Raw genomic sequence first — 14,203 nt, 5'->3', positions numbered from 1 at the left:
GTCACAGACTATGCCAGAACAGAGACTCAAGCCAGGTTTAATGATCCTTGTCTAGTTTTCAGAGCCCAGAGGCTCCAACGTTTGCCAGCCTGAGAGTACATAAGTGGGAGGACTAGGATCCTGGACATGGGGAGGCCTGCTTGCTCCGCCAGCAGGGCTACAAGGAAGTACAAAGGTAAGGACACATGGAAAACTGGAATCAGTCGGCTTTACTCTCCCCAGCTGGGGTACACCTGCTCCTGGCTCCTTCCTAGGAGCCTCATAAATACAGGCAAAGAAAAAAAAAATCACAAATAACCACACAGACAGATTCTAGAGCCCTGTCATACTCTGTCTCCAGGGACACCTGCTTCCTGGGAGACACGTCTGGTTTATGGGGGTGGGGTGAGGGCTCGGCCTTTTCTTATAACCAGAGCTGGCAGTTTCCCACACAGGGTTCTAGTGAGCTTACATACGCTGAGTACCCAATCCCCCAGGTAGAAAGCTACCTTTGGGGTCTATCAACTGAAACCATGGGAAGAGGCTCATCAGTTCAGTCCCTTGGTGGGGCAGCCAGCCACGTCTACCAGTCTCTCAAACTGGTAGGTACTGGCCAACCTAGTGGATACAGTGGGGAGACTTAGATCCTCAGGGCCTTTTATTGATATTATGCCCTAAACTGGGTAGGATTTATTAAGCAAATGGCCCACCTAGTCCTCAGGAACTCAGCTAGAATGCCCCAGAAGACCCACTTCATTTGACATTGACTTTAAAGATTTTCAGAGCTCTAGATGGTGCCTAGAGGGGAAGCTGCAGTATGGAGGTGAGATTTTTTCCCCGATTCCCTGGTAAGTCTGAGGAGGGAGTCCTGGTTCCTATAGCTTCAGTATCAGAATCTTCAGAAGTCTCTGGAATATAACCAGACAACTTTTTCCTCCTGCCCCTGTCCTACCAGGGCAGTTAACACAGGAAGAGCAACTTACAGCTCCTTGGTCCCCTGCCAGTGTTCTGGGTCCGTCACTGACCTAGTTCTACATTTATTTCTCACATATATCATCTTTAATCCAAGGAAGGTTTCTGAGGGGTCTGAAGAGCCAGCTAGCTCCTCATCACCCCTTCTCTCAAGATCTTCAACCTGTAGTTCTCCTAACTCCAGCCTTTGCTGAGAAGTTATTCAGTGTTGTGGAGATGTGGGTGAAGCTTCAGGCAGTTCAGAAATCTAAAGTACAAAACTTTGTATTTGTGGAGCCTGGCATGGTCACTATCTCTCCTACAGGGCAAGAAAATTGTGTGCATGAAGTTGTGCACATAGGTGGAAACGACTCTGGAAGTGGACGTTAGTGGGGACTGAAGACTCACTGTCCTGAAGGAAGTCAAGGTGCTGGGGTGCATGCAGACCTATAAGCATGCATCCCTATGAGCATGCAAGTACTTGAGGGAAATGCTGCACCTCTCTTGACAAAACTAGGTTACTAATAAAGGATGGACAGCAGTCTTGACATCCCAGGAACAGACAAGAAGCAGACGTTGAGTTCCAGTCCCCTCCCCGAATCTTAATAGGCAGCGGGAGTTAGGCCCTCCTAGCAAGCAGCTTTCACCCGCAGGTAAATGACACTTCTTGGAACCTAAAGAGAGATCAGAAAACTAGAAGATCTGGAGAACTTCCGATGGAAGGAGACTTGGTGGGAGAGAGGGGAGAGACTGAAAAGACCAACGTCAGGGAACATTTTCACCTTGGCCCTGCTCGTCCCCTTGCCAAAGCTCAGAGCAACCAACTCCCAGGGCCTGCAGTAGAGTCAAAGGGAGTGGTCGTCTCTATACCCAAAGTATCCTGCAACTGGGATGGAATGGAACGTTGGGCCTGTTCTTAAGTTCCTCGGGCCTGACAACCACAACTGCACAGACCTCTGGCTGAGAGGGTCTCCTTTTGAAAGTTTAGTGCCACTGTCTGTTACAAGACTGCCTGGAACCTTGTGGAGAGGGCAAAACTTAGCCACACTCCAAACTGCCATCCTTCTGTGGCAGAGACCACTCAATTCCATCTCCTCGGATGATGAGATCCCATGCTTTGGCCTTGCAGCAGGGCTGAGATCTCTAAGAGAGGAGCAAAGCGGCTTTGTCAACACAGAAGAGATACATACCCGGCCCCCTCCATCCCCGAGCCCAATCTAACCCAGCTGGGGCCAGACTTTCCGGACTCCTTCCTTTGCAGAGCAGCATATTAGGGAACACTCAGAATCCCACCTGAACTTGACCAGGAGACTGAATGAAGAGATGGCATACACAGAAAATCAGGTAGGTCCAGCTGGATGCTACATAATAGAGGCTGATTTACCCTCCTCCTCCTAGTGCAAAGAGGCCCCCATCCCACATCTGCGGCAGGCATCCATAGAAGCTCTGCTTTCAGCACCCTCCACACTGGTGCCACACACAGGGGCTGGGAATCAAATGCTAACCAAAGGTTTCACCAACCAGGGAATTAGCCAATCTGGAGTTTATCCCCCATCTCCAAGTTCTGTGCTGGCATCTATGCTGTGACATGGACACCTCGGTTCATGCTGTACCCCTCTGTACCACTGGTCCCAGGACAAGGCACAGATACCACGTCTCACGTTGTTGCCATATCTGACAGGCAACATGCCAGGCTCCTGCAAAGACCCATCCACCCAGGGCTCATCCAGAAAGAGGAAGGCATTAGTGGGAAGTCTTACAACGGCTTTGGGGAGTGTTACTGATTAAGGTCTCAGCCTTTTCCTGACTCATTTTTCCAAAGGTTTCCAATTTCCCCAGCTGTGAAGTGTGACTTCCTGGTCAAAGATAATATAGCTTTTCCCCAACATGGCTGCTGTGGAAGCTCCCGCCATCACACACAACATCACAGGTGTGGGTGGGCAGAGATAGGAAAAAATGATTTTTTTTCCCAAATAATTTTCTCTTAAGGAGCTAGGGATGACCTCAAAAAAGTTTAAGGAATCCGCTCTTCCTCCCACCCCTTCCTCATTCCCACCAGCTCAGATACACTCCTCTTCTTCCACCACATTGAGAACTGCCAGGGCTCTGGGTAGGGGTGTAGCATCTGCCTGAGAATTAGCATATCCATATTTGAAAATCATGGCAGCCACACCCTGCTTGGGATCTTGCCGGTTGTTGTACCCGTGACCAATTCCCTTGAGTTCGGGGGGAACCCACTCCCTTGGGCAGCTAGCCCTCTCTTCCATCCCCTCATATCCTTCAGGGGTGCATTACCTCTCCTGGGGCAGAATCTCCCCACCAACCCATCCTGCTCACACCACAATGGGCGTATCAGAGAAGACCGAGCTGACCGATTCTGGATCTGACATCCTCCGCTGGCCCTTGCCTGTCGCCTCAGGCACCGGCAGGGTGTTGCCTGGCTTGAGCTTGCCGTTCTGACCCTGCCCGGGTCCAGCAGGTTCCAGGAAGGCCACCCGCCGGTCAAAACCATCATCCTTGTCCCCACCAGCCATAGGATCGTGGTTGGGTGTGGTACTAAGCATGGAAGAGCTGAGGCTGTCTCCTTGATGGCTGGAAGGCTTCTCAACACCCCGGCACCAGCAGCGGCAAGGGGTGAGGTACAGGTATATGAGGACCAGGACCACACTGAGGATACAGCCCACGAGGGTGGTATAGGCTGTGTTGAGGGTGTCATGGTGTCCGTGCAAGGTGAAATTGTATACTTTCAACTCCACAGACAGTGTCTCATTGAAAGCCTCCCCCATGGCATAGCAGGTATACACACCCCCATCCTCGACCTGCACCCGCCGGAAATGAAGACTGCCATCCTTGGACACCGTCACTGTGCTGTTGGCCACCTCATCTAGCACCCGTTCATTGCTTGGTGTCACCCACACCTTGGTCATCCCCTGCTGCTTGGTGTCACACTTGATGGTCAAGGTGTCACCCAGGTGGGCCTCCCAGGCACGTTCCTTGTACTCGCTGCAATTGAGGAAACTCAGACTGAAGACATTGTGCAGCTTCTTGGAGCTCATGCAGTACAGGTCCTCCTGAAAGTCCATCACGGAGCTCAGCTGCCGGTACTGCCAGTGGGAAAAGAGCTGGTAGAGCTCACAGTCGCAGTGCAGCGGGTTGTTGTGCAGGTACAGCCCATTCTTGATCCAGGCGGGCAGCTTCTGCAGGTCGGGCAATGGTAAGTTCTTTAGCTTGTTGGAGGAGAGGTCCAGGAGCGTTAGTTTGGGTAGCTTGGCTCCTTCCTTGACCAGTTCCAGAGGGAAGCGGGAGATCTGGTTCTGGCTCAAGTAGAGTTTCTGCAGCTGGACCACGTCGTCGAAGGCGCAGCGGTCAACTGCCATAATGTGGTTATTGTAGAGCAGCAGCACCTCCAGCGCCTGCAGTTCACTGAACAGGAACTCGTCCAGCGTACGCAGCTGGTTGGAGGAGAGGTCCAGGTAGCGCAGGTTGGGTACTGGGGAAAAGGCCTCGGAGGAGATGAAGTTCAGCTGGTTGTGGCTCAGCAGCAGGGAGTGCAGGTGGGTCAGGCGCGTGGGGGTCCACTCGGCCCGCAGGCGGCTCAGGTTGTTGTGGCTGAGGTCCAGGAGCGCCGTGTAGCTGGGCAAGGAGTGGGGCACGTTGGGCAGCTGCTGCTTGGAGCAGCTGAGGATGTTGCTGGCGCACAGGCAGGCGGCAGGACAGCTAACCAAGGGACGGCCAGCTCTGGCCTCCTCAAAGAGGAGCAGGAACAAGGACAGCAGCAGGAGCCAGAGGCCTTGCAGGTCACGCTGGGGTTGCATAGTGTCAATGGGGAGGGCGAGGAAGGCCACAAGGAAGATCTGGGAGGAAGTCACCCGGGCATGTTCTGGTGGGGTAAGGAAGGGTCACTTTCACTACAGGCTTAAGAGAAAGAGGATGGGTTTGTGGTCACCGGGGCCTCTGGCGGGAAGGACCAACTCTCCTGCCTTCCCCTCTCCCCCCACCCCCGCAGCCCCATCCCCGTTGGGCTAGAAGAGAAAGGAAGAGATGCTGGGTAGTTCCCAAGCACTGTGCAGGCGGTGGGCTCAAAATACTGGGACCGAGGAGGAGGTGGGCACAAGGGCCTGCTGGGCTGGGGTCACAGGAGCGGAGGATGGGGATCGCCGGGGCGTCAGGGACTGTTGGGGTTACAGGGGTTGCAGGGCCCGGGTCTGGAGGCAGGGTCAGCAGGGCCTTTGGGGAGGAGCTGAAGGAAGGTCGACCGGGCACAGGCTGGGTAGGGCGAGCCCTAAACGGGCTGAGGGCCCCCGGGGCCTGTCGGGGGGGGCTCCCCCCGCGGGACCTCTGCTCACTGCACCTGCTCGGCGAGGACGTGTCTCAGCCCATGGCGGGTCCGGGAGCTCCGTCGCGGCCTCCCCTGGCGGCGCCTCACCGGCCGGCCTGCCGCGGCGCCCGCCTTTCGCGGGGGCCCGCGCCCGGCAACATCGCCTCCCGGGGACTTGCCGGGCTCCGCTCCGCTCCCCCCGCGCCGCCGCCTCGACCGCTGCGCCGTCGGAGCCCCCAGACCACGGCCACCGTCTCCGGGTCCCCTGGGCCGGCGTGCAGCGGTGCTGGGAGCGGGAGGCGCCGCGATCCGAGCGCTGGGAGCGGCGTGGGGGTAGCGAACACCGCGCGCGCACCCGTCGCCGCCGCGGAGCCTCGGGGCGCGTGCGCGCGGCGGGGGCGGGGCGCACGTGCGTGTGTTTGTGTCGGAGCCCGACTGGCGGACGAGCGGCCGCGCGCCGCTCCTTCCTTCTCGGAAAGTGTCGGGACCTGGCGAGGAAAACTGTCGGGAGTGGGGCTCTGGCCCCTTAGTTCCCCAATTACTTCTTCCACCTTCTTCCAGCCCCTTCACCCCCCGCCCCCCACCTTTCTACCTACCAAAACCGCTCTCAGGAAAAGTAGGTCTAACCGAAGTGAATTCGCTGCAACTGGCTCCGGGACAAGATGCGTCACATGTCTTCTAATTTTACAAATTAGAGAAATCTGGTTCAGCTCCCGGCTGTTAATGTTGGAGGGAAATTTATTAGTCACGTTCTGAGGTTCCTCCCTCCCCTCTCTCTAGGTCTGTGAAGTTCCAACATTTGGGGGAATGATTTGGAGAAGGACCTTTTTTTTCAGTTTTGATGCTACTGTTCCACGACTCTTGGGGTACCACTGAAAGGGTACAGCTCCACAGCCTACAAGCTGGATGGGCAGGAGTAGGGGTAAGGGAGGATCTTTGGTGCAAGCACAGACACCCTGTGAGGCAACTCTCTCGCTCTCTCTCTCACACACACATACACCCCGACTGCATACAAGCCAGGGACAAGTTTCCATTCCTAGAAACTCCAAAATCCTTCCCAGCCTGGGGGAAATCATTCATCCCTTAAGTCTGGCACTTGCCCTTTTCCTAAACCAGTATCAGCTCTTTCCCCTCCCCTTATGGAGCAATTCCAGCATAGTTTCTCTGCTACCTAATCCTCAAAATGAAGGGGGTGGGGGCTTGTCTTCTTTAGGGTGGTCCCTGAAACACCAAGAAGCTGTTAACCAGTGTGTGTTTTGGGGGTTGGGCATGGGAATAAGGGGATGTAAGAAGAGCCTAGACCTTATAATTCAAGACTAGCTGTTCTTGAGATGATAGACCCTGAGGGAGAAATTACCTTTTTATTTTTTCTAGTTTCTTACAACAGCAAGAACAAGACTGAAATTAATGTCTCAATATATTAGCCTGCTAAGAGTTTTCAAAAGAAAGAACTTATATCTGTCACATGTTTTACCATGGATTTAAGGGAATGTATTATCTTTTCAAGGGGTATTAGCATGTTAACCCTATGCACAGTGTGAAAAGGTCTTTCCTTTCCTGTTTATTTCAGGCATCAGTGATAATGTAGGGAGGGTATTCAGGGTGTGGGAAATTCTGAAATCACATTGCATCAGTTCTTTATTGCAGTATAACAAATTACCCCAAAACTCAGTGGTTTAATACAAGAATATACATTTATAGTCTTTCACAGTTTCTTTTGGTCAGGGATTCAGGAGCGGCTTGAAAGGCAGTTCTGGCTTGGCAGTTGCAAACAAATGGGGCTACAGTCAATGGAAGGCTTGATTGGGGCTGGAGAATCAACTTCCACAGAGGCTCAGTTACATGGCTCACTCATGACTGGCCGGCTGTTGGCCAGAGAGCTTGGCTCCTCTCTGTAAAGGCCTCTCCACAAGACTGATTGAGTGTCCTCACAGCATGGTAGTTGACTTCCCTCAGAGCAAGAGAATCAAGAGACAAGGCAGAAGTCACCATGACCTAGCTTTATGAGGTCACACCTGTCACCTCCACTTTGGTCACATGGACCAGCCCTGATTCAGTATGGGAGGAGACTACACAAAGTTATGAATACCAGGAGGAGAAGATCTTTGGGGACCATTTTGGAGGCTGGTTATCACACACATCATCTCTGAAATCACGTCTATTTTTCAATTTTAAAAACTGTCATACATACACAAGAGAAAATAATACTATGAACGCCCAAATACTCATCATCCATAGTCAATAATTATCAAGGGAATTCCATCATTTGATTTTGTACAGGTATCCCTGAGAAACTCATGCTCTTCCCACCACACCCCTATCCCCATATCCTGTACTAACTTTCCTTAGACTCAGTGTTCCAGGCTCTCTCCTTTCTCTCACTTTCCTCTTTCTGCTATGCTTAAGGGATGGATAAGCGACAGATACAAAGAAAGAAGCCCCCTTATGCTGGACACCGGTCTCAAATGTGGGTATCTGCAATTTGCAGAGGTCACCACAGATATGGTTCTCAGTCAATCCTTTTTTTTTTTTTTTTTTTAATTTTCAGGTCATTCAGAAATAACCTTGCCATTTTCAAATTTTAATGTGCATACAGATCACCTGGGGATATTGTTAACATGCAGATTCTGAATCCGTAGGTCTAGGGTGGGGCCTGAAATTCTGCATTTCTAACAAGCTAATAAAGTGATGCAGACACTGCTGATCCGCAGGCCACACGTTGAGTACCAAGGGTCTAGAGCTGTGCTGTCCAAGTCAGTAGCCACTAGCTACACGTGGCTATTTAACTTAATTAAAATTAAATAGCATTCCATTGTAAACCAATTATACTCCAATAAAGATGTTAAAAAAAAATTAAATAGCATTATAAATCACTTCCTTAGTTGCCCTAGCCGTGTTTCAAGTGCTCAGTAGCCATATTTGGCTAGCTACCCTTTTGAACATAATCATGGAAAGTTCCACTGGATGGCCCTGGTATAAAGAATTGACTCATGATAACTCTCCTGCAGATGCTTTCTAGACCAGAACAACCATCTATTAATTTACAACAAAAAGAGGACCTTGGCAGGATAAATAGCAACAGGTTATTTATAGTGGGTGTTTATTTCCTCTTGCTGGAATGGATCAACCCAGTGTTCCTAAATACAATTTGAAAGATTGTTTGGTCGGCTCAGCATCTGAGCAAAAAAGGCTGGATATGTATACCAGGTTATGAGACGGGATAAATTGCTTTTCTCCATACCAGAAGTGCTTTGTTTTTCTTTTTCAATAACTAGTACTCGCCACTTCAGTCAGAGCTGGAGAAAAGCACCCTGTTAGGAAGCTACCTTTTTTTAAAAAAAAAATTAATTTATTAATTTATTTATTTTTGGCTGTGTTGGGTCTTCGTTGCTGCGCTTGGGCTTTCTCTAGTTGCAGCGAATGGGGGCTACTCTTCGTTGCGGCGCTCAGGCTTCTCATTGCGGTTGCTTCTCTTGTTGTGGAGCACGGGCTCTAGGCACACGGGCTCTAGGCACACATTTTGGGGATCAAATGAGCTAACATTTGTGAAAGTACTTTATTATTTATAAGTATTATCTTTTTAAAAACCTGGTTTTCTCCATGAGAGTTAGGAGATCCCCTGGTCTGTTTGTTTGTTTGTTTGTTTGTTTTTGGCTGTGTTGGGTCTTTGTTGCTGCGTGCGGGCTTCTCTAGTTGCGGAGAGCAGGGGCTACTCTTCGTAGCTGCGTGTGGGTTTCAGTGGTTGTGGCATGTGGGCTCAGTAGTTGTGGCTTGCGGGCTCTAGAGCACAGGCTCAGTAGTTGCGGCGCACGGGCTCAGTTGCTCTGCAGCATGTGGGATCTTCTCGGACCAGGGCTTGAACCCGTGTCCCCTGCATTGGCAGGCGGATTCTCAACCACTGTGCCACCAGGGAAGCCCTAATCCCCTGGTCTTGATGTCAACATATGTACAGATCACCTTGCCTTGGGTATTGTCTGTTTAGAACATTCACTCATATTTTCAAGCTCTCACTCTCTGTGCTATCTTTTATAATTTAAAAATATTTACAAATTTAAAATAAAAATTTAAATTAAAAAATTTAAATTTTAAAAATATTCTGTATTTTGTGGAGAACTTCAGTGGTATTACTACTATCAGCACAGTCTTTGTAGTTCTTAGAGTATCTCCAAAAGAGTGGGCTCCAAAATGAAGCTATTTCTGGGAGGGGTAGCAATAAATATGACTGCTTTGTTAAGTATTGCTTAAAGGGTTGAAATTGAAGCCCTTACCTTTGGGTTGAGCTGTTTCTATACCTAGCTTTTCACCTATGTTTCCATTTTTAGTTTGTTCCTGAAGGTGCTCAATCTGGAGGATTCCTGTTGCCATCCTCCCACCTCCACTCCATAAACCATCACTCATTTCACTGATCCTTTTAACCTTTTAACTTGCCTTTTAGTATGCTCACCCATTATTTACTGTCCAGGAGACCAATATGTCCTCTTTTTTGGACAACTGACATCCAACTCCCTTTTTGCTGCTCCTTACTCTTTTCCACTTCAACCCTGCACACTTTCTGGAAGCTCCACTTGACCTGCAGGAACCACAAGGATGTGGATACTAACCAGGGGCAGAAGAGGAATAACCGCTGTGGGTGGAGGGGTGCCATTGACACCCTTCAGTGTCTTGTTCAATCTGCAGCACATGCTCTTGGTCAGGGTTATTCTGCTTCCACAGAGGTGATCATTCCTGATGGCTCAATCATGAACACTTTCTTGGCTTTTGACACCCACATATGGACATCTCAAAATAGTCCTGCACTGAGTCATCAGATAGATGTGGCTTTGAAATATTGCTGACAAATAAATTCATGGCTCAAAATGTTATTTTAGCCTTTAGCGGTGGGGTTCCCCCACCTCAGTCAGCCTGCAGCTGGCTAGACATCCCAGAGATGGAAGACTTTTGTTCCAAGGCATTGTGATGAATAAGACTACCCTGGAGCTCCTGCCTGTGAGTCTGAATAACCAGGAGGTCCTCCAAAATGAGTTTGGTGTTTTTTTCATTAAGAAGTTTTGTCAAAGTTTTGATATTTTCTTTTCCTGTACACACAACCCTCTCTTTTGATTTTGAAAGACTTTATATCTAAAATTAAAATTTAGCTAACGTGAGACTTCTAAGCTAGTTCATATCGTATGAATCCTTGACTAGTTTGTATTTTATTTGGAGAGTTAATATTCCAGTTTAGGGATTCAGTGCTTTTCTGATTTTGTAAAGGATTATAGTTAAACTAAAGGTTAAACTTGTAGTTAAGGATTTTTCTCACTTATCTAAGGCCATTTGACTAACATGACTAACTCTTTGAATTAATAGATCTTTTCCCTCTAATCATACTTTTTGAGTCCTTACCTATTCATTTATGTTTCTTTTTTTGGCTGCGCAGCATGCCGGATCTTAGTTCCCTGACCAGGGATAGAACCCATGCCCCCTGCAGTGGAAGCGCAGAGTCTTAACCATTGGACTGCCAGGGAAGTCCCTATTCATTTATGTTTGAAGTTTCTACTCTTTGACCACTTATACTGTTCTTAGCCTATTCTCAGGCTAATCATAATGTCATCTAGTCTGGACCTTGACCTTACCTATGATGAGAGAAATTTAGACTGCTAGTGTTGGAAGATACCTTAGCAGTCAAGTTCACAAGCTGGGTCATGGCAGAACTGAGTCAGCCTGGAGAAGGAGTGTAACTTTGTGGTTAAGACCATAGTCTCTGGAGCCAGGCTCCTTGGGATCAAATCCTGGCTCTGCCACTCACCAGGTGACCTGAGCTAATTAATTACTTAAACTGTAAAATGGGCATAAAATATCTACCTAATGGAATTGTTCTAAGTATTTACTAAGTTCATGTACAGAGTCTCTAGCATGTGGTAGGCACTCTGTAAATGTGGGGAGGTAGGAGTGGGCTGTGCCCTTCATCCTTGTTTAGGGTTCTTTTCAATGCAGGGTTATTTTCCAGGAGTTCTCTTCCAGGAGTAGTGCAAAGCATATAGAACTGGGGGAAAGCTGCTGAGGTTATGGGCGTAGCAGAGTTCTAAGTGTTGATGAATGGGAGGCTAGGATTAGGAAGCCACAGTAGAGGCTGAAGGAGTGAGGCGGCCAGTAACAGATCAGTCAGCTTATATGAGTTTCATGAGGGTACACCCCAGACCAGCAGGAAGGGCAAGGTCTGGCTCCCCAGAACAGGCAGCAGTTCCTGTAGAAACATGGGCAAAGGAGCTCCTGCTGTACTCAGTTTGGGTCAGACCATCACTGGTGTATCAAGTTCATTTCTGGGCAGCTCATTTACAGTCAGGAGCACAGCCAGAGGTAGTTGATGGAGTGGTAACAGTCCAGTAATCGTACAATAGTGCATTCTCTCACAAATATTTGTTGAGCCCCTAGGGCAGACCACTGTGTTTTATGCCTTGGGGTAAGGCTGGGTGGAGTGAGATGCAAACATGCTTTATAGAAATAGTTTCTTCCCTCTAGAACCTGTGTGGATTCTATTTAACAAATCTCTACCTATTGTCTATTATGTTCAGGCCTCTATGTAGTGGTGTGGCCTTTGTGACACAGCAGAAAGAGCATTGGACTGAGTGTTGAGAGAGCTGGATTCTAGTCTCACCCCTGACGTCAACTATCTGAATGACTGTGGATAAGTTACTCTGGGTCTCAGTTTTATCACAGATAAAATAGACGTTATGATAACTGCCCTATTTAAAGTACAAATTCCAGAGCCCCTGATCCACTGAATCAGAATTTTTACGGGAGGAGTCTGAGAGGCATTTTGATCATCAAGGCAGTTGGGAAACACTACCCTGTAGGGCAATGTTTTCTTTGTGTGCACTTCAGACTACCTACATCAGAATCTCCAAGGAACTTGTTTAAAAAATGGATTTCAAGGCCCAACCCAGACTTGCTTAGAACTTCTAGAGATGGGGGCTTGGGAATCTGTATTTAGGGTGAAGCTAGGTGATTCTTTGTATTCCACCCCCAAATTTGAGAACCACTATTCTAGGATTTTTGTGAGGATTTAATGAGAATGCCTGTGAATACTTACTTTGGTAGTCATATACGAGGGATAACTTAGCAATGAGGACCTTTTACTTTGGGAGGAAGCCATAATAACCACTTCTGAAAGTTGAAGCGTTGTGTATTAGTCAGACTCTTTGGAACTGCAAAGAAGAGTCATACCCAATAGGTTTCAGGAAGAGAAGGTTATTGCAGGACCCTGCAGAAGTGTATTGTAACTAGGGAGTTGCGTTATTAGCTGTAGTCACTATAAGCCCAGTGCCTTCAAGGCTTGGAGAACTGAAAAAGTGGTTTGAAATGGCAGAAAGAGGCTTGCAACCCAGAAGTTACCCACTTTCTGTGGGTACCAGCAGGATGTTTATTTCCCCAAGAAGAGCCTTTGAATGAGTGAAATTGCTACCATCCAACATGGAACACTCTTGTGATAAGAATTCCTATCAAGCTCTTTCCTATGGCCTCCTGTGTGCCCAACCCATACATGGTTAACTTCAGTATGTGAATTTATTCCCATCCAATCATCTGTGGTTAAAGTAGCAGAGCTAGTTTTGCTCAAGATACATAACAACTTGGGGATCTGCTTTCTTTGGAAAAGCAAGGAGGGAAAAGTCTAAAAAAGTAAGCATTTTTGAGGACTCTTGATTTGTCTAGTATACATTTCATGAGGAAGAGGGAGTAAACAAATGAAGTATGGCTCTAAAATTTGGTAATACAGACTCCTTTGTGAAACAGTGGATTCCCTGACCCTAAGTACATATTTCTTGGGGGCAGGGATCTCATAAGGCTTATCGATGGAATCCTAGATTGAAGACCTCTGTTCTTCTGGGCCTCTAAAGGGAAGATCTGTTCTACCAGGTAGAAGGGTCAGAAAAGCAGATTTCCATTCCATGACCAGAAACATCTTCTGACATTTCAACTGTCCCGTAATGGATCTTTTCCATCTTGAGGTAATGAACACCTCATCACAGGAAGCATTCAAGCAGGCGCTGGATGACTGTTTTGCTCAGATGTCCCTTCATTTGTTTGTTCATTCATTCTATCACATACCCCAGTCACATACAGCAAGAACTCCTGTGAGTGTTTAGGAGTAGAAAAGTGAAATACAAAGGTGGACACATAAGAAGCTGTGTCTGTTCTTAAGTGTCATTGTTTGGTGAAGGAAACTGAGACACAGATGGTCACAAAGCATGGTGACAGGTGCTATAAGAGCCTGTGTGTAAAGGGCCAGAGAAGAGAAGAGAGCAAACTTGTGGAGGAGTCCTGTGTAGGACCTAAGGTTGACCAGATGATCCCTAAGTTCTCTTTCAACTCTGGGATCCTATGCAGCAGTGGAGCCAAGAAGAGGCTTGGGAGAGCTTTATCCATGCCCTCCTTACAGATGTATGATATATGTAAAAAAAAAACCCCAACGTACTTGGTATGCAAATACAGCTTTAGTACAAATCTTCCAGCTCCCTCACTCCCTGCCTTCCAACCAAATAGCAACCTCTTAGCCTGCCCTATACAGAAATTCTGAAACTGCTACTGATTCTAAGGTTCTATATTTTGCAGAGTTATCAAGTCATAGGTCTGAGCCCTTACCAGAGGTTGTTATTTGGATAGAGCATCTGGAAAGGCAGGGATTGCCAGTGAGAATGAGCTGGTGAGGATGAGGTAGGGGGCAAGAGGCAGTGCAGTTGAGCATGGCCTCAAACCCAGAGCCATCTCCCCATGGCTTAAAAGCATTTCCAACAACTTTGAGGTTTGAAAGCATTTCCTTCCCTCCAAGGTTTTCCTCATTTTCTTTGCCTGCTTCCATAGACAGTACACACGCCCTCTCTCCCTCCCACCAAGGTCACCACTCAGCAGGCTTTGATAAATGTCATCTTTTTTTGAAAGTCGCCTTGGAAAAAGGCAATTTGACTGCAGTGAGGCAGA

The 14,203-nt window shown here is 48.2% G+C and overlaps 1 protein-coding gene across 4 annotated transcripts in view; it reads right to left on the bottom strand.

Moving 5' to 3' along the window:
* AMIGO1 (adhesion molecule with Ig like domain 1) overlaps positions 1-14,203 on the bottom strand; it is a 20,804-nt gene extending 6,601 nt beyond the window's left edge. Inside the window, exons 1-3 of one of the 4 annotated variants that reach the window (XM_082450731.1) lie at positions 5,845-14,202; positions 5,282-5,749; positions 18-4,810 (exon numbers count right to left, since the gene is read on the bottom strand). In XM_082450731.1, coding sequence (XP_082306857.1) covers positions 3,264-4,745 — 1,482 coding nt within the window. In that variant the 5' untranslated portion in view covers positions 4,746-4,810; positions 5,282-5,749; positions 5,845-14,202 and the 3' untranslated portion in view covers positions 18-3,263. Of the gene's footprint in view, positions 1-17; positions 4,846-5,281 lie in introns of those variants that run through there. The other 3 variants (XM_082450733.1, XM_082450732.1, XM_082450730.1) reach the window with 3 other exon arrangements.

This window comes from Balaenoptera physalus, assembly GCF_965194825.1.
Source record: "Balaenoptera physalus genome assembly, chromosome: 1".
Lineage (NCBI taxonomy): Eukaryota > Metazoa > Chordata > Mammalia > Artiodactyla > Balaenopteridae > Balaenoptera > Balaenoptera physalus.
The sequence above is the reverse complement of the archived record's forward strand: the minus strand, read 5'-3'. Positions and strand labels throughout refer to the sequence as shown.